We start from the raw sequence: 21,607 nt of genomic DNA on the forward strand, positions 1-21,607 counted from the left end.
CATGTTGCCATGTCTGGGTTGCCATGTTGGGTGTGTATTTGAGTTAGTGGATGTGATTGTGATGTTTCCTCCTGTTATGGTTGTGTCCTCACTCTCACGTTAGTTGATGTTCTGACAGTGGTGATGTTTGTGTGTGATTGTCCAAGGCTTCAATAATCCTTATTTCACGGCTCATCCTCACTCCAGTTTATATTATTAATTCTGACTTTATTTAAACTCTGTCTTTAGTTAACCTTAGTCTAAAGTGTTCTCACCTCCATCAGAAGAACAAACACAAAGTTTAAGGATGTTTACTGAAGGTGAATCGATCCGTGGTTGATTGTTGATGTTGGTCGCTTAGCAACTATGTTCTCGCGAGAACTCAATCCACCGTTGACCCTGGTAGAGCTTCTGTCGCCCTCTGGTGGCTGTAAATAGAAACAGTGAAGAAATGGTTCCTCAGCTGTTAAAGGTATTAATAAACTTTCCTTTTTAAAATACGATTGGGTTCATGTTAAACACAAGGGAACGCTACAAAACACACTAAAAATCATACAATTATTTCATAAACAAAATTATTTACAATAAAAACACAGTTAAGGGCTAAATCTGACCAGATGGTGGCACTAGTTAATAAATTAATCTGATTTAGACTGAAATGATGGGTCCACACTAAAGCTGGGATAAACAATTATTTTGTAAACCATTAATCTTGCGATTTTTCAATGCATCGATTAATCGAACGATTCATTTTCCAGTAAGATTCAATTTGATTTGACTTGATTTGATTATTGATTATCTCCCCATTAATTGACTAAAAGTATGTTATACATGTTGATTTATATATCAAAAATGGAAAAAAATAAAACATGAATTCCTTAACATTGCAATATGTTTATTGCTTTTCAACTCAAAATTTCAAAATAAAGTTCAAGTAAGAATATAAAAGTACAAAATAATGCATTCAGTGTGTGTGTGTGTGTGTGTGTGTTGCTGCTGCTGATGTCACGGTGGGTGTTTCCTCCTTGTCCCGTCGACACGCTGCCATCCGGTCACACCCAGAATAAAGGACGAGGGTTACGGGAACAGCTACCTCTGACGAACAAGTGCGTGTCTTCACTGCCTTGAACTTTTGAAACTCGTAGGAGCCACTCGCGTTAGTTATTCTCTAGCGCCGCCATTTTTGTCAATGGAAAAATAAAAAAAACAAGAATTAACAGAAGAAAGTTCATTTGTAGAGCTCTCTCTCTCTCTCAGCAAGCTGCAGATGTATGCTAGCCTATATTACAGTGCTAAAAAACTAGAATATTAGCATTTCCTGAAGTGCAAGTGAGGATGCATAGCTGAAACACACCCCTATGAGGCTGCTGGACAAACAAAGGACATCATCCACCAATAAGGAGCCAGCACCCTCTCTCATGCTTTGAAGTCCTTAAATATCATCTCTGTCAACAAAACTGCATCATATTTTTTACAGCTTGAGGTGCAGGAGCTGGCTGATATCCTGGGTCAGGATGACCTTACTGTGACCCCTGAGGGCACAGTTTATCAAAGTGTTTTAAAGTGGATAAACCACATGCCTGAGGAACGACAGGGAAACATTTCTACTCTGTTACCAAAGGTACGACTGGGTCTGATGGACAAAAGTTACATCACAGACAATGTGCTTAACAAAGATGTGGTAAAAACAAACCCTGAGTCCCACCTCTTGGTCTCTGATACCCTTAAAGTCATGTGTCAACCTTCGTTACTCTGCTCTGAGTCTGGGATCAACAACACCTTGTTTTGCCGTCGCTTGCCAAACGTCTAATGATGGTTGGATTACGTTCTAAGACCATAAAGGCCTTTGACTACAGCACTAACAGCTGGATCACAGTTCACACTCATCACAGTCTCGTGGATCACATGACTCACTTATTCTTCTACAGCACTGTCTTCCTTGGTAGATGCCTCTACATTGTGGGTGGTGTCTGATCTAATGTCACCAATGCAGGAGTCACGGTACTATATGAGTGTTACCGTGCTAAAGGGATGCATCTACGCTATGGGAGGCTACAGAACTGCTGAACGCTACCAGTCCAACATCAACCAGTGGACGTTGATTGCATCAATGAATGAAGGGAGGAGAAACGCCAGCTGCACCACACTGAACAACAACATTTACATTTGTGGAGGATGGAATTACTATAGAATACTGAATACTGCTGAGTATTACAACCCAGACACCAACCAGTGGACACTGATCACTCCCATGGGAACACCTCGGTATGGACTTGGGGTCATTGCATATATGGGCCACATTTTTGCAGTAAGAGGCAGAAATGTCTGCTGATGCTTATGACCAACACCTGGCACGATGTCCCTGAAATGGTCCACAGACACTATGGCGTTGGCGTTGCAGTGATGAACAAACAGATCTTTGTTGTCTCAGGTTGGACAGAAAAAAAATGTTGAGTGCTATGACTACATTACAAATAGAGTGGTGCATAAAAGTATTTATTCAGCCACCAATTGTACAAGTTTTCCCACTTAAAAAGATGAGGTCTGTAATTTTCATCATAGATAAACCTCAACTATGAGAGACAACATGAGAAAAAAAAATCCAGAAAATCACATTGTAGGATTTTTAATGAATTAATTGGTAAAATAAGTATTTGGTCATCTACAAACAAGCCAGATTTGTGTCTCTCACAGACCTGTAACTTCTTCTTTAAGAGGCTCCTCCTCCACTCGTTACCTGTATTAATGGAACCTGTTTGAACTGGTTATCAGTATAAAACACACCTGTCCACAACCTCAAACAGTCACACTCCAAACTCCACTATGGCCAAGACCAAAGAGCTGTCAAAGGACACCAGAAACTAAACTGTAGACCTGCACCAGGCTGGGTAGAGTGAGTCTACAATAGGTAAACAGCTTGGTGTAAAGAAATCAACTGTGGGAGCAATTATTAGAAAATGAAAGACATACAAGACACTGATAATCTCCCTCCATCTGGGGCTCCAAGATCTCACCCCGTGGGGTCAAAATGATCACAAGAACAATGAGCAAAAATCCAGAACCACACGGGGGGACCTAGTGAATGACCTGCAGAGAGCTGGGACCAAAGTAACAAAGGTTACCATCAGTAACACACTACGCCACCAGGGACTCAAATCCTGCAGTACCAGACGTGTCCTCCTGCTTAAGCCACTACATGTCCAGGCCCGTCTGAAGTTTGATAGAGAACATTTAGATGATCCAGAAGAGGATTGGGTGAAGGTCATATGGTCAGATGAAACCAAAATAGAACTTTTTGTTAAAAACTCAACTCGTCGTGTTTGGAAGAGAAAGAACACCATACCTACTGTAAAGCACGGGGGTGGTAACATCATGCTTTGGGGCTGTTTCTCTGTAAAGGGACCAGGACGACTGATCCATGTAAAGGAAAGAATGAATGTATCGTGAGATTTAGAGTTAAAACCTCCTTCCATCAACAAGGACATTGAAGATGAAACATAGCTGGTCTTTCAGCACCACAATGATCACAAACACATCGCCTTGGCAACAAAGGGGTGGCTTCATAAGAAGCATTTCAAGGTCCTGGAGTGGCCTAGCCAGTCTCCAGATCTCAACCCCATAGAAAATCTTTGGAGGGAGTTAAAAGTCCGTGTTGCCTAGCAACAGCCCCAAAACATCACTGCTCTAGAGGAGATGTGCATGGAGGAATGGACCAACATACCAGCAACAGTGTGTGAAAACCTTTGACCTCTGTCATTGTCAACAAAGGGTACATTACAAAGTATTGAGATTAACTTTTGTTATTGACCAAATACTTATTTTACCAAGGTATTTACCATTTATTTCATTAAAAATCCTACAATGTGATTTTCTGGATTTTTTTTTCTCATGTTGTCTCATAGTTGTGGTTTATCTAAGATGAAAATTACAGGACTCTCATCTTTTTAGGAGGGAGAACTTGTACAATTAGTGGCTGAATAAATACTTTTTTGCCCCACTGTACTTAGCCTGTGGTCTTTTTCTGGCATGTAAAAACGCCATCACTGTGATAGGGTGAGAACTGTTCCTCTCCTGAACCCGTCATAACCAGGACACAGGTCTAAAAAAAGTCTAAACTAGATACTGAGATGGAGCAAATGTTATTTTCCAGGATTCTAACTGGGAGTGTAACCTGCCCTGATCTAGTGTGTGAATAAATATTAGAAACATTGGCTCATAGAAATTCCAACTATAGGATAAAGATCAGTCTCTAGACTCACCAAAGAGATGAATAAATAATGATGTTGCCTTCTTATTCTGTTGGTTCCTGGAGACAGTTAAATGTGGGGGTGTTGAGGTGTTCTCAGTCATTCCCCTGAAGCTGCTGCTCTAGCTCCACCTACAGGCTGACAGTGAATGTTCAACATCTTCTCACTCAGCCTGAGTGAATTTATCCTAAAAACATGTCACTAAGGACACATGGACACTAAGGATGCCATAATGTGAAAATGTGTTTTTTACTATTTAAATACAACTTTTTTTTTTCTCTATCAAACACTTAAGTTCCAAATAAACTCTTAAAATTAATTAACAACACAGAAGTCAAACTAATAATCAAAATAATTCTGTCACTTGACAAATAAAAAACATTTGACAGAGTCAACAGGTCATTTGTCATTAGTGTTGTTGATAGTTATAGAATCATTGATCTAATGGATCTCCATCCTGTAACGCTACAGACAAAATAACATCTCAAAGCTTTGTTCTCAAAGGAATCTACTCATCAGAACACGATTACTCTTTATGCTGATGATAAACCACTCTATTTAGAACAATAACTACCATCAGTACAAATCTACACATCTAGCAGGTTTTAAACATTAATTAGATTCATTAGTCATGAGCAATAAATCAGACCCTCCAGAAATTTGCGATGTTGCGATCGCCAATCAGCTGATCCCCATGAATTCTGTGCAGTAATGCAATTCTGACTAAATCATCACAATATTTTTGTAATGTTGACCAGTCAAACTAATCTACTACACACATAAATTCACATATAGCTGAACGTGCAAAACTCCCTGCAGCAGCAGTGTCTGTAGAAAAAGTCACGAGTTTTCCTGAATTAAGGAGATTCTTACAGTAAAATAAACATTTATTCATTTTGTCTCCAAAACTTCAACAACCACCGATTCTCTGTAATATTCTCTGAAACGTAAAGCTTTAAAATGTGATGGAAATGATCCATATCTTGGTAAATTATTGTGAATTTGAGCTCTTTTCTATATTTTTATGAAAGAATTCAAAGGCAATCAGGTTTTTTTTTTGCAATCTTATAGAAAGTAATACAGCTTTAAAATGATGCAACTTGTGAAAAATCTGGTGTTTTAAGTCCCAATAATCACAGAAATTTGTCGCAAAATCCTGGAGGGACTGAATAATGCATTCCTAATCCAGAGAATTTATAATATTTTAGAATATCTGAATTGATTTGATAGAAAAAGTTACCAAAAAGTGACAAAAATTACAAGTGATTGATAAATAGAAAAGTTCAAGACTCAAATGTACTGATAGTTTAAATGAACACAGTCAGTTTTATATTTTGTATCAGTTTAGTAAATATGTTTCAGATGAAAACTATGACTAATGGATCAAGCTGATGAGTTTGAATTCAGTGGTTTTTTTATCTCATAAAAATGAACAATTTCTTTTTCTTCTTTAAGTTTTTAAATGTCTTTGTTTGGGTTTTTATTGCTTGTGAAAATATAAATGTTTTACATTATTAATGATGTATACAAACACATTTAAATAATAAACACAGAAAGCCATGTAGGAAAATTGAAACATTTTAATAAATAAGTTTGATGTAATATACACCATTATGAGTATACGACTACAACAAGCATTGGACGTACAAAAACTGACATTTCCTTTCTGTTGCTTTAAAAGCATCAATCTTCGGGGAGGGGGAGGGGGGGCTGGGGGGGTGGGGGGGGAGGCGTTACAGCAGCCATACATTCTTGTTAGTGTTTGTGCTGGACAATCTAAACAGCATCATGTGATAACAAAGAGCAAATAGAAAAGAGTACAGTTACACATCTGGACTGAAAGTGTTGAATGAAAGAGACGCTGAGGTTTTTGAGTTTTATGTCGAACGTGAAGCAGCTCCAGGAAGACACGCAACGAAGGGTTAAAAATGAGCATCATCATCATCATCATCATCATCAGTGAGGCCTGTGAGCGACACAATACTGCAGACGAGGCCCTCTAGTGGCAGCACCTGGTAACGTAGCACCTGGAGATTTGACCTTTGATCACATGACGAGTGCACACGGTTGGATGGTTGGTTGGTTAGTTGGCTGCCAATGACATCCAACCTTCAAAAAACATGTTTGTCCCACTGACGTCAGCCAATCAGGAGCTGCAGCTACATTTAGTCTGAGACCAACTGAAAAAAGCACCACATGTGAGTTTGTTTATAGCACCAGGTTTGTTTGTTTGTTTGTTCTGTGTTTGGCAATGGAGAGAAAATAATAAATAAACAGCTGAAGTCACTGTGAGATGCTGCTGTGCACACACACACACACACACACACACACACACACCTTCATGAAGAACCGTGTGCTTTGCTGTGGAAACATTCCATGGAGCTCCACCGTGAAATAAAAGTGACTCATGATCATTCAACAGCTTCATCACGTGGTCACGATAAAAACTAGTTCTCTGTGTCCTCTGAACATGTGTAGAACATACATCATACAGTCATCATACAGTCATCATACAGTACCGTTTGTTTGGTGCGTCGTTGTCCTTCAGACTTCATGCATTAAACCAGTGGTTCTCAACCTTTTCAGCCTGTGACCCCAAAATAAAGGTCCCAGAGAGCGGGGACCCTCCAAAATAAAGGTCCCATAGAGCAGGGACCCCCACTGTAGCTGAAGGTGGTTGAACACAGACATGAACATTGAAGAACAGTCATGTGGAGACAGGACCATCTATAAGGGGGAATAAAGGAGAGATTTTTGGGGTCCATCCATAAAGTCAGTAAAATGATGGTCTATTGTTCTATGAATCTGTGATAACCACATTTATTTATTCATCTGAATAATATCCACTGTTATCCAGGAACGTTTATTATTATTATTATAGTCATCTTAAAGATGGAAATCATGGTTTTAATCACTAATAAAATGGTTCAAAGTGAATAAAAATGATGGAAAATGAGGGATTTTAAAAACCACAGAAAATTGTTAAAAATTGTAAATTATAGTGGATAAAAACAGACAGAAAAAGTGGTAAAAATGGTTTGAAGTGTTAATATTGGAACAAGTAGTTTAAACTGATAAATAATGGGCATGATACATGGTGAATGTGGTTAAATTGGTAAAAAAATAATCATTAAATCTGGTGAAAAGAGGTTAAAAGTGACAATAATGGTCAATATATGTGACATTAGGTGTAAAAGTGGTAGAAATGGTTTATAAGTGATGAACATGTCTGGAAAGTGGAAAAAATGTGTAGAAAAGTCATTAAAATATGATGCAGAAGTGTCAGAAATGGGAGAAATGTAGCAAAAATATATTAATAAGAACAAAAATATGACAATAAAAAGTGATGAAAATATTTTAAAATATGGTGAGTTTGGTGAAGTTGCAGAAAAAGTGTAAAAATAAGAAGAAATGGGTTGAAATGGTTCAAAAAATATTCTTAAATTTCTTAGAGGCATCTGGCGACCCCCTCCCAGTGTCTCACGACCCAAAATGTGGTCCCGGCCCCAAGGTTGAGAACCACTGCACTAAAAGAACAGCGCGGACACTTTTCTACTGCGGTGCACGACTCTGTGACGCTATTGTATAAAGCAAGAAATGGTTATAAAAATAATATAGACCTATACATTCCTGACTCCAAATATAGATGCTCAAAGAACTGATATCTGTAATAATGCATATCAATATAAATAAATGTATCTTCTCTTTGTCTATAGTTATTAAACTAGTTTCTAACTTTTGGAAACCGTTATTATTCACGTAGAGACAGATCTATTACACCATGAGATTTGGAATGAGGCAGTTGGACATAGACTGTCTATATATATTTAGATATATATATAAATATTGAGCATTTGAGATATATACAAGGTCAAAGAATGTGTTTATTTTTTCTGTGAAAGAGGACATCTGTAATTTGACACCTGTCTCTACTATGACAGGTGAGGTAGAAACAAGGCCTGATGGAAGCTAACAGCTAATGTAAGCTAACAGCAGCCATTAGCCACTGCTGTTTCAAAACTCGACTCCATGACAACCTTAAAGGGACCCTTCGCTGTCTTTACAAGTGTCCTAAAATCTTTTAAATGTTCTTATTAATAGATTTATGTCTAACAAAACCATTAATTACCTTTTAAAAATAGGACAACTTTACAGTTTTAGAGCCTGTGTTCCTCCATCTTTAAATCATGTGATTGATGATGTCACACTGCCTGTAAACATCTCATAGTTTTCTATTGGAGTCAAACATTCAGCCTGATTTATAGATCATTTAGTAGTTTTTAGATCATTTAAGGAGGAACTAAACCCCAAAGTCACGTTTTTCTGCTGAATACATATGTATTTGGATATTAAGTAGTAATGTTTATTAATCCTAGTCCCACTCTTCACATTTTAGTAAAAGTGTTTTACTTGTGCGTATTTAGTTGTAAAATGTCAGTTGCTGCCCTCTAAGGGTTGAACGCTGCTATTACAACTGAATTTTGCTATTGGCTGAAACGGATTCTTTAGATTCCCCTGCGTCACTGTTGACCCCGCCCCTCCTATAAAAACTGAAAGGAGGGAGGAGGGTTTCCTCCAATCACAGCCCTCAGTGAGCAATGATTGACAGTCAATGAGGAAGTCTAATGTTCCGTGTGAAACATCCGCTGTAGCGTTGATGTTTGTGATTCTGTGCTTCTATAAAGATCTAATTGTGGTCTAATCAGAGGATTCATCAATCTGTGTGTATTTACACACACATCTATGCTATGTGTGTATTCCCGTCTGTCTCTGTGTGTGCGGACATGTGTGTACATCTTTAAAAATCTACTAAATCATGTATAAATCAGGCTGAATGTTTCACTCTAATAGAAAACAATGGGATGTTTACAGGCAGTGGGGCCCTGTGACATCATCAATCACATGATTTAAAGATGGAGGAACACAGGCTCTAAAACTGTAAAATAGATAAATATGGTGCATAATAATGTGTTTTGTTAAACATAGATCTACTAATAACGACATGTAGAAGAATTTAGTTCTAACCTGTAAAAATATTGGATAACTTTAAAAACAGAAACAGATCTTGTTTTTAATAAATACAGTCTAATCTGTAGCAAATAAGACGTAAACTTTCATGCATAATTTAATTTAAAAAGCGTAATCATTCAAACATGAAACAAATCAACCCAGAGCCCTACGAACTAATCCAGAGTTAAGGGACACTTAAAGCACCAAAGTCACAGAGTATTGATCAGTAGGAATATATTAATGATTGATTAATGTTATTAAAGTGTGATTATGGTTAAATGTGTCTATCAGAGCCTTCAGTCACTTTGGATTAAAAGATGCTGAGAATCTTTCCCTCAAAACATATGCTTAATATTTATAATATAATAATCAATAATTAAAGCATTATTGATTGTTTTTTAACGATTCTTTAGCTTCACATTTGCTCAATTAAGAGATTTATTTATTCGTATGTTTGTGAGAGTCATAGTGACTTCTTTTATTATTGAGTTCCAGTGTTTATTAAAGTATTGATGAAGCTTTAATAACTGATCAGAGGAAGACTGAACTGTCATCCTAATCAAAGGAACATCCAACAGAATCGTTGGTCCTTTGATCCAACAGATGGATGGATGGAGGCGTGTCAGCCAATCACACAGTGTGTACATTCACACCACTTCTCCACATTCAGATTATTAAAGGATCATTAGATATTAGTTCACATGCACTCAGTCATAATTCAATTTACAAAACAATTATTCACTCGCTGGCCAACGTTTAACAAAGCATAAAGATCAAAGGCTAGATCTATGTTCCTAGAGCAGGGGTGTTAAACTCATTTTAGTTCAGGGGCCAAAAACAGAGCAGTTTATTTTAGATGGGCCAGTTTTTAAGTGAGAAACTTAGGAATTGAATCATTATTGTGCCGTAGTTTGCAATTCTACGTATAAAATAAATGATAAAATATTTACAACACTGATAATATCAAAGCAATAAGTGACACATTACAGTCGCTACAGGATCTTTACTTTACATTTATTGGATTTTGTGGAAAATTTTTACGTAATCTGGGGAAAATTTGTAAAATAATTTCAGTTTTTGGAAATATTGAGAGAGTTATTTTAACAATTTCAGATGAAAAATGACTTCCATCATGTGATCTAAGGATGGAGGGAAATGTGAGCCCTGCTAATATTGTAGAGTTTTTATTGAATTTATGTATTAGTTTGGACATACAGTATCTACAACTACATTAGTTGTTTTTTTGCTTTCTGCTGCGGGCCAAATTGGATGCTTTAAAGGGTCGGATTTGGCCCCCGGACCTCGAGTTTGTGTGAAATGAGTTTACTTGTGAATTATGTTTTTTCTTCAGGCTAAAAAGTGAGTAGACATATGTTTAGTCTGGTTTGTTTAAGTGTTAATTTATTTCCCTTAGTTACTTTCAACAGCCTCTACTACTTAATGAGAACCAGAACCTGGAAACAGCATTTTATACTAAAGAATTAGCCGTTATTCACTGCTAACATGCTACATCTCTGGACCAGAGCAGAAACAACCAGATTTTATTATGAAAATTAAAGTGCAATTTCATCCTTTTTTATCATTAATAAAATGTGTATGTCACTGGAGCAGTTAGGCCACGCCCAGTATATACTATGAAACCTCCAAAGAACAAGCTATGCTATGCTATGCTATGCTATGCTATGCTATGCTATGCTATGCTATGCTATGCTATGCTAACTAGCTACTCGTTACTCACTATTGCTCTATATTCAATATTCTCTCAGTCCAACCCACTCACACTGATTGTAAAGTCCACAGGTGATAGTTTTTATAAAAGGGGCGGGGCTAACAGTGACGTCACAGAATCTGGTTCTCAGCCAATAGAAACATTAGATTGTAATATCTTGGTTTAACCCATAGAGGGCAGTAACTGACATTTTACAACTAAATACAACAAAAGTGAAATATTAAGAGTTGGAACAGAATCAATAAACAGTTCTACTTTATACACATTTCAGAACATAGACGTGTTTTGGGGGTTTAGTTACTCTTTAAAATCTTTTTTTTTTTTTTTTTTTAATGGAAATTTAATTTGCAGATAATTTGTGGAAATATCTGCAAGAAATTTAAGTTTTTATGGGAAAAAAAATCATTCATTCATTCATTTTCATTCAATAATGCAAACATTGCGATAAAATTTGGCAAAACTTAATTATCAACAACTAATTGTTGATATTTTTTTTGATTTTTTACTTTGAACAAAATCTTCCGCTGTCTGAATTTGGCCTTGCAAAGTGTGTTTCAAAATTCAAGTTTAAAAACAGGATTTTATAAATCCACAAACAGAAATAGTTTAGAGTACATAACTGATATTATATCTGTCTACCACTCCTCTATCAGATAAAATACAACAAACATCTGTTTCTTTTTATGTAGTGTTGTGTTTGACTGTCTATCTTACTCGTTTCTATATTAAATAATTAAATCTATGTCATAATAAGATGTTATCGTTTGTGCATTGCGATTAAAAAGCTAGGAAGCTAACGCTAACGGTCGAGTGGTCGTGATCAAAGGCATGTATGAAAAACATGATGTAGCACATAGTAATAGATTACAAATTTCATTAGAATCAAAATGACCATGAATATGAAAATTTCTTAGTCATTTTTGAATTTTTAATCCTGTTACCTACTGTTCTTAAAGGTGCAGTCTGCAACTCTTATAAAAGTGATATAGAGTCATATTTGCTCAAGCCGTCACTATGTAAGAACAGCTTTAAATCAAACTAGTAGTTTGTGTGAAAAAGTAGATTGAATTAGTAACTTTTCTGCTTGAAAGGTAATTACTGCTGATTGATTTACATTATGTTTGATTTGTAATTGTTACACTAGAACTCTGTAGTGCATGTGTCGTTCGTGTGCGCGCAGCCTCCGTGTGGGCTGTTGTAAGTGACACTGTGTTGTTGTTGCTGCTGCTGAGGTGTGTGCACATAGAGAGAGAGAAGCGCTGCAGTAATATGCTTTTAACAGAGCATGTTATATTCCTGTGATGTTATTGTTAGACTAACGTTAGCTTGTTAGCTGCTTTGAGGGAGGGAGTTTTGGAAAGTTTGGAGGCAGGGCAAGAGAGCAGCGGGGAGGGAGGAGGAGAGAGGGATCTGAGAGTTGCGGACTGCACCTTTAAGGATGTTGTGGCTACGTTTAAAGCTATTCCTTCTCTTCTGATCTCTTAACAGTTTGATTATGACTTACAGAAATACTTTTTTCAGCTCTTATTGTGAAAAGGCTTTGAATGACTTAACTGTTGCTATATTTTACAAAACTGACAGTTTCAGCACAAAATCACAATTCTCTATAGTGACCAAGAAATTACTACGTCACGTGTTTTCCCGTTTCAAACAAGAGGAGCACCTTTAAAAACCACCAAACACTAAACATGAGCTTCAGCACCTCAGGGTAGGAGTGGCTCATGGTTTGGCACTTTCTTTAGTCGTTATTGTTTGATGAAGTCGTTCTAGTTCGTACAGGATACACATCTGTTTTTAAGCAGATCAAACCCTCTCTACTCCGTTATTCTGACTCCATGCACTTCCTGCTGCTTTTAATCAAACCTACACTTTAATTTTCAACCAAAATAAAACATGAGGCATAATTGTTCTTCTGTGATGTCAAAGATGGTTGAAAACCTCTATTTGTTTCTAAGGCACGAGATCCTATCTCCACTGTTGGGTTTACACTGATTCGTTTCTACGTGACGCCTGGAACAGGATTAAGAGCCCTCGAACTAAATAAGACCAGGTGTAGGAAGAAGTAAAACAGGACGAAGACACGGTCCTCATCTCTGTAGGCTTAGTGAGAGCGGAGATGTTCACCTCAGACCTGGGGACTACGTCTCAGAGATCAGTTAGTGCTCACACCTCAGGAAACAGCTCTGGAACGTGAGCTAGTTTGGTTCTGCTAGCTGGTCCTGGTGTGGTCTGAGGTATACTGGTCTGAGAGGAAGCCACTCCCACATCTGAGAGACAGCCACGCCCACGTCAGTGTCCAATCATTCTACAGGCCTGATCGTTTCAGATCCTTTCAACACATTCATGAAATGCGTCTCCATGCAGTCGGCCTATTTAAAAATAATTAGAAATGTATGTTTTGAGTGAATTTTGATTTATTTTAGTTTTTATTTTATTTTCTGTTTGGTTTTTACTTGTCAATGTGTATTTTGTTTTTATCTGTTTTTTTATATTAACAATTATAAACACCACAAAACAGTCACATATTTAAATGTGTACTATTAAAATATTTAATAAACGTTAGATGGTCGGTTTACATTCAAATATCACGTCCCAGCAGGAAGTGATGTAGTCTACGCGCATGGTTGGAACGGATCTGAAAAGATCAGGCAGTGACACCCACGTCTACTGGACAGCCACGCCCACATCTGAGGCCGCCACGCCCACGTCTGAGAGGCAGCCACGCTCCGAGGCCAGTTAGCCGCTGCTAACGAAGGAGGAAGCTAACAGCAGAAAGAAACCAGTATCAGTTTGTATAAACCAAACGTGTTCAGAATGAGAAACATTCGCCCAAAGCCGAGAATTCAAATGAGAAATGAAGGCGGGGTTTAAAGTAAATCACAAAATGCTTTTTTTTTCCCTGTAAAACAGTGAACTGTGAAAAAGTGTCAGCTAGTTTTTAAATCTGTATTGCTACAAGTCTAAGCACATTCGTCAAAGGAAGTCTCACTTGATTTTATAAAAACACATTCATGATCCAGTTAGCATTAGGATCAGATCATATGATTACATTATACCAGTAGTGCTAAGTTTACTCACATTATGTTAGAATCAACTCTAGAATCTGATTCTTTTTTTGTATAATTTTGGAAAATGTGTGTTGGTATTTTTTCAAGAGCAAAGCAGAACAAAACAAAGTGTGGATGAAGAACATTGGAGCTCATCTGCTCTCCAGATGTTGTTCTGCTAACATCTGGAGCAGCTCCAGGAGGTTATATTGCACAGTTGTGACCTTGTCCTCAGCTGGTGTTCAGAGGAGAGTGGCGTTGTCCAGGTCGATGTTGTCCATGCTGGCCAGGATAGCCTTCTGGTCCTCTGGAGGTGGCCGACGGTACAGGAGAGCAGAGATGCGAGTGTACGGGTCATAAAGGACGGGACGTTTTTTTCTTTTGCGGAGGTAGAGAACTTCCTCGGGCTGAAGTACCTGAGAGGTGAAGGTCTGCTGGGTCTGAGAAGTGGAGACACCTAGAGGAGAAGAGATGGAGGAGGAGGTCAAAGCCACTGTTTTGACCAAAATTCAATTGAGTTCAACTCTTTCACGGTTAGCTAACGTTGATGGGTTTGACTTTCCTTAGAAACAATAACCTTCTCTCAAAGACGGAGCAGCAAAGGTGGAGCGTTTATCGCTGCTTGTGGTTATACGTAGTTAATTAATACTACTGTGTAAACAGGCCTTCTGATTGGTTCTACTGGTTCTACTGCAATATTATTGCTATTGCTACGCTAATGGTAGGTTATTGCTATGTCAATGCTAATGTTTGCCTAATCCTAATGCTAGATAAATGCTATCGCTTGGTTAAAGCTAGTAGTAAGTTAATGCTATTGCTAGACTTATGCTAATGCTAGATTACTGGTAATACTAGGCTAACGTTAATGTTAGTTCAATGCTAATTCTAGGTTTATGTTCATGCACCTAAAACTATTACTACATTAATGTTAATGCTCGGTCTATGCTAATGCTAAGTTATTGCTAGTTAATGCTAATATTAGGCTAATGCTAATGCTAGGCTGATGCTAAAACCTTTAAAATGCAAAAAAAAGCTGTTTTTCCACCGAACCCTAATCCCCAACGTTGGGATAGACGACCTTGGGTTTCCGACCCTGGCCACTCCTTCGGACCCTTCGGCTTTAATTATTATTATTATTATTATATTTACTTAGTCTGTTTTACCTCTGGTTCAGTGGTGGACTGTGTCTGAATATGAGCTAACCAGCTACAGTAACTAGCTACTGTAACCAGTTACTAAGGCTGGGTTTAAAAAATCGATTTGAATCGATTCTCCTTTGTATAGTCCGATTATGATTCATAAAACCCTAGAATTGAACCTTTTAATACGTCTTGCTGCCTGTAGATTAGTAGCGCATCGCGGCGCCTCGCGACACCGTCATTCACTCACAATTCCCTGTGGGAACGGAATGTGTTAACACACTGACTCTTTCCCCGCTTATGCCCGCCCATTCCCCAGCCTTACAGCCAATCAACACTCAGAACACATGCAAACAAAACACACAATGGCAGAGAAAGCTGCACATGATGCCTTCAGGTCATGGGAAATCATAGTTGTTCCCTGCGCTCCAGCAGCAAATGATGACCACATTTTTGTACCGCTAAAAGTCATTTAAGTTAATATTTCATGGTTATTTAATATTATTCCCGTGATTCCAAACTTCCTATAAATCGCGGGTCACAGACTTCACTTCCTCATCCGTCTCCATGACTGTGGGCGGAGGCTGTGCTGACGGTCGTTAGCCGACCTTATCACAAACATTCTGATTCTTCAAACAGAGGAATGTAACGTTTTACTGAGTGGATGGGTCCACAACACGTCTCTATTATGATTATTGTTTGTTCTGTGCAAGGGTGAGTGTTTCTTCTTATATTATTCTATGTGCTAAGATGCTAGCAGCTACAATGTACACACACACTATTTATAATAAAAAATACTAAATGATTAAAATAAAATGAAACACTAAACAATATTTATACAAAAATTACACAAAACATCAGAAATGCATAAAAATACACAAAATGAGTAACAAAAAAACAAACACATTTATCATATTCATGTCTCATAGAATTAAACCAGATAAATCACACACACTATTTTATTATACACACACACATAAACCCTTTATAACACTACACAGTACAGAGTATGTACACCTCTATGTACATACAACCTTCAAACACATACTCATTTGGACATAATTGACAACTCTACTTAAGCTCCTCCCACTATATGAATACATACTTCCAACTGTACTAGTGATGAGAAAAAAATAAATAAACAAAAGTGAAAAATGAAGTTTTCTTGAAGTTTACTGTTCACAGGAACTTACATTTACCAAAGACCTGACTTTATGCACTTTAAGACATTCAGAAGACAATTTTTATTTTATTTTCATGGTTGTGTCTCTTATTATACAGTTATATTTGTTGTGCAACCACTGGAACATTAGCACAAAATCTTTGTGAGACTCAAAGAATGAAAATATGTTGAGTTTATAATGTGTCTGTTACCACTTTATTTACAGTCTGCGCTTTGAATTGATTTAAATATTTATATTGTATTTTTGTTCTGCTCAGGTCATGTTAAATAAAATCTACATGATTAATGTAGCATGAGGTTCAATTATTAATGTAAATATTCATATTTTTACTAATGCACCAATATAAAGCTGTAGTTTCTACTTTTTGCATCATTAGTTCTAATGAGAATATGGTCCATATCCAAGTAAAATTGGTACTGAGTGATTTCCTGAACTGCACGGGTGGAAAAAGGGGGCATCTCTCCCATGCACGTGTATAAAGATCAATTAATATTAACGAGCACCATACCAAAATAACGTGTATGAGAACAAGACATGGTGTGGCAAACCTGGATAAATTAAATATAATAAATGTCATTTTGATGAGGTCAGTGTTTGTGTCAATAATCCAATATGTCAGAGCATCCAATAAATCACCTCTGAAAGCAATAAATACGTACAGTATGTTATATAAAGTCATTAGAAATGATCATTGCTCTAAACTGCTGATCAATCAGCTACAACACCTGTAAACCAATACACACACAATGTGTAAAGACACACAGTGCTTTATCAGGCACTGCTGTAGGACGAGGTGCACGGGAGACCAGAGTCGGCACCAGGCAGTATTAAATGCGGGGGCATTAAAAAAACTTCGGGGGGCACAAAAAACGCTCTGCTCTGAGTCGCACACCACCGACCCCCCACCCACCAAAATCTGCGTACTTCTGAGTGGGCGGGTCCACAACCTCCTCAGCAGTAACGGCTATAAAGTAAACAAACATGCTAAACATGTTAACGACAATGTTAGCCTGACAGTGAAGGATACATGAGGTTTGTTTGTCACATACATATATACATATATAACTACTGAATAGCCCTCCCGTAGGCCCACCACCCGCAGGAGGGATCATATGAGGCCGGTGCAATGTGGATCGGGCAGCCGTCCAGGGTGGGGGCCTTGGCGATCTGATCCCCGGCTACAGAAGCTAGCGTTAGGGACGTGGAATGTCACCTCTCTGGCGGGGAAGGAGCCTGAGCTTGTGTGCGAGGTGGAGAAGTTCGGACTAGATATAGTCGGTCTCACCTCGACACATAACAAGGGCTCTGGAACCAGCCTTCTCGACAGGGGTTGGACTCTCTTCTACTCTGGAGTCACCAATGGTGAGAGGCGCCGGGCCGGGGTGGCTATACTTCTTGCCCCCCGACTTAGTGCCTGTACGTTGGAGTTTACCCCGGTAGACGAGAGGGTAGCCTCCCTCCGCCTTCGGGTGGGGGGACGGATCATGACTGTTGTTTGTGCCTATGGGCCAAACAGCAGCTCGGAGTATCCACCCTTCTTGGATTCCTTAGAGGGAGTACTGGAGAGTGCTCCTTCTAGGGATTCCCTCGTTCTGCTGGGGGACTTCAACGCTCACGTTGGCAGCGACAGTGAGACCTGGAGGGGCGTGATTGGGAGGAACTGCCCCCCTGATCGGAACCCGAGCGGTGTTTTGTTGTTGGACTTCTGTGCTCGTCTCAGATTGTCCATAACGAACACCATGTTCAAGCATAAGGGTGTCCATATGTGCACTTGGCACCAGGACACCCTAGGGCGCAGTTCGATGATCGACTTCGTAGTCGTGTCATCGGACTTGCGGCCGCATGTCTTGGACACTCGGGTAAAGAGATGGGCGGAGCTGTCAACTGATCACCACCTGGTGGTGAGTTGGCTCCGATGGCGGGGGAGGATGCCGGTTAGACCTGGCAGACCCAAACGTATAGTGAGGGTCTGCTGGGAACGCCTGGCAGAGTCTCCCGTCAGAAGGAGCTTCAACTCCCACCTCCGGGAAAACTTCAACCATGTCTCGGAGGAGGCGGGGGACATTGAGTCCGAGTGGGCCATGTTCCGTGCCTCTGTTGCTGAGGCAGCTGATCGGTGCTGTGTCCGCAAGGTAGTCGGTGCCTGTCATGGCGGCAATACCCAAACCCGTTGGTGGACACCGGGGGTTAAGGATGCCGTCAAGCTGAAGAAGGAGTCCTACCGAGCGTTTTTGGCCTGTGGGACTCCGGAGGCAGCAGACAGGTACCGACGGGCCAAGCGAAGTGCAGCCACGGCGGTCGCCGAGGCAAAAGCCCGGACATGGGAGGAGTTTGGTGAGGCCATGGAAAACGACTTCGGGACGGCTTCGAAGAGATTCTGGACCACTATCCGGCGTCCCAGGAGGGGGAAGCAGTGCACCGTCAACACTATGTATGGTGCGGATGGTGCGCTGCTGACCTCGACTCGAGACGTTGTGGATCGGTGGGGGGAATACTTCGAAGACCTCCTCAATCCCACCGACACGCCTTCCAATCAGGAAGCAGGGCCCAGGGACCCAAGAGTGGGCTCTCCTATCTCTGGGGCTGAGGTTGCCGAGGTGGTTAAAAAGCTCCTCGGTGGCAGGGCTCCGGGGGTGGATGAGATCCGCCCGGAGTTCCTCAAGGCCCTGGATGTTGTGGGGCTGTCATGGCTGACACGACTCTGCAACATCGCGTGGACATCGGGGGCAGTGCCTCTGGATTGGCAGACCGGGGTGGTAGTCCCCCTTTTTAAGAAGGGGGACCGGAGGGTGTGTTCCAATCACACTCCTCAGCCTCCCCGGTAAGGTCTATTCAGGGGTACTGGAGAGGAGGGTCCGCCGGATAGTTGAACCTCGGATTCAGGAGGAGCAATGTGGTTTTCGTCCTGGCCGTGGAACTGTGGACCAGCTCTACACCCTCAGCAGGGTCCTTGAGGGGTCATGGGAATTTGCCCAACCAGTCCACATGTGTTTTGTGGACCTGGAAAAGGCATTTGACCGTGTCCCTCGGGGATTCCTGTGGGGGGTCCTCCGGGAGTATGGGGTATCGAACCTCCTGATAGGAGCTGTTCATTCCCTGTATGACCGGAGTCAGAGTCTGGTCCGCATTGCCGGCAGTAAATCGAAATCGTTTCCGGTGAGGGTTGGACTCCGCCAGGGCTGCCCTTTGTCACCGATTCTGTTCATAACTTTTATGGACAGAATTTCTAGGCGCAGTCAGGGCGTTGAGGGGGTCCGGTTCGGGGGCCTCAGTATTGCATCACTGCTTTTTGCAGATGATGTGGTCCTGTTGGCTCCAACAAACCGTGACCTTCAACTCTCACTGGATCGGTTCGCAGCCGAGTGTGAAGCGGCCGGAATGAGAATCAGCACCTCCAAATCCGAGTCCATGGTTCTCGACCGGAAAAAGGTGGAGTGCCTTCTCCGGGTTGGAGATGAGGTTCTGCCCCAGGTGGAGGAGTTCAAGTACCTCGGGGTCTTGTTCACAAGTGAGGGAAGGATGGAGCGAGAGATCGACAGGCGGATTGGTGCGGCGTCTGCAGTGATGCAGAGTCTGCACCAGTCCGTCATTGTGAAAAGGGAGCTGAGCCAAAAAGCGAAGCTCTCGATTTACAGGTCGGTCTACGTTCCAACCCTCACCTATGGTCATGAACTTTGGGTCATGACCGAAAGAACAAGATCACGGGTACAAGCGGCCGAAATGAGTTTCCTCCGTAGGGTGGCTGGGCTCTCCCTTAGAGATAGGGTGAGAAGCTCAGTCATTCGGGAGGGGCTCAAAGTAGAGTCGCTGCTCCTCCGCATCGAGAAGAGCCAGATGAGGTGGCTCGGGCACCTAATTAGGATGCCCCCTGAACGCCTCCCTAGTGAGCCTCCCTAGTGAGGCGTTCAGGGCACGTCCCTCCGGAAGGAGGGCCCGGGGAAGACCCAGGACACGCTGGAGAGACTATGTCTCTCGGCTGGCCTGGAAACGTCTCGGGGTCCCCCCAGAAAAGCTGGAGGAAGTGGCCAGGGAGAGGGAAGTCTGGGCCTCCCTACTGAGGATGCTGCCCCCGCGACCCGGAAACGGCTAAGCGGGAGAAGATGGATGGATGGATGAATAGTACTTATGACATGTAGCATTAGCATTAGGGTGTTCAGCTTTATGTGCACAGTGTGCAGCAGGGCTGAAAGAAAGAAGGTAAATAATAGTAAATGAGAATTTAACAACAACCTAATGCTATATAAACACAGCCACAAAAACAAAGTTAGCTCGCTAAGCTAACATACCTCTGACCAAGTGGTCGCTATAGAAACGAGAATCAGCAGACTCTGCTCCTCCTGACCACAGACGTAGGTTTAAAATACACTTTTTATGGTGTTGTTCTGGGCCCTCCATCTGAATTTTTCGCTCTCACTTTGTCGTGATGCAGCAATGTGAGTGACATCATGTGAATCAACAGAGCAGGACATAGACATATACACATTCTATTGGCTGATCCTAACAACAGCTCTAGGGTACGTTCAATAGCACAAATGTAGCAGACTCCTGTCCACATGCTGGATTTATTTTACTCTGTAATAGAATATATTTCAAATGTAACAAAGGACTGTTACTTGAAACCAAAAGTAGAAGTAAACAAAAAAGCTACTCAATTACAGTAACAAGAGTATATGTAATTTGTTACTTTCCATCCCTGCTTAACTGAATCAAAACTCAATCAAAAGTGAATCATGAATCGAATCAATTTGGGAAATTCTAATTGATACCCAGCCCTACCAGTTACTGTAACCAGTTACTGTAACCTGTTACTGTAACCTATTACTGTAACCTGTTACTGGAACCTGTTACTGTAACCTATTACTGTAACCTGTTACTGTAACCTGTTACTGTAACCTGTTACTGCAACCTATTACTGTAACCTATTACTGTAACCTGTTACTGTAACCTATTACTGTAACCAGTTACTGTAACCTATTACTGTAACTAATTACTGTAACCTGTTACTGTAACCAGATACTGTAACCTATTACTGTAACTAATTACTGTAACCTGTTACTGTAACCAGTTATTGTAGCATATTACTGTAACCTATTACTGTAACCAGTTACTGTAACCTATTACTGTAACCAGTTACTGTAACCTATTACTGTAACTAATTACTGTAACCTATTACTGTAACTAATTACTGTAACCAGCTACTGTAACCTATTACTGTAACCTGTTACTGTAACCTATTACTATAACTAATTACTGTAACCTGTTACTGTAACCA

General features: G+C 40.3%; 1 protein-coding gene across 1 annotated transcript in view; it reads right to left on the reverse strand.

Moving 5' to 3' along the window:
* Nucleotides 1–12,308: 12,308 nt before the first annotated feature.
* LOC114475313 (protein turtle homolog B-like) overlaps nucleotides 12,309–21,607 on the reverse strand; it is a 92,288-nt gene continuing 82,989 nt past the window's right edge. The window contains exon 10 of the mRNA XM_028466002.1: nucleotides 12,309–14,469. Within this exon, the coding sequence (XP_028321803.1) occupies nucleotides 14,255–14,469 (215 nt within the window). The 3' untranslated portion in view covers nucleotides 12,309–14,254. The remainder of the gene's footprint in view (nucleotides 14,470–21,607) is intronic.

The sequence above is a fragment of the Gouania willdenowi genome, chromosome 14 (assembly GCF_900634775.1).
Source record: "Gouania willdenowi chromosome 14, fGouWil2.1, whole genome shotgun sequence".
NCBI lineage: Eukaryota > Metazoa > Chordata > Actinopteri > Blenniiformes > Gobiesocidae > Gouania > Gouania willdenowi.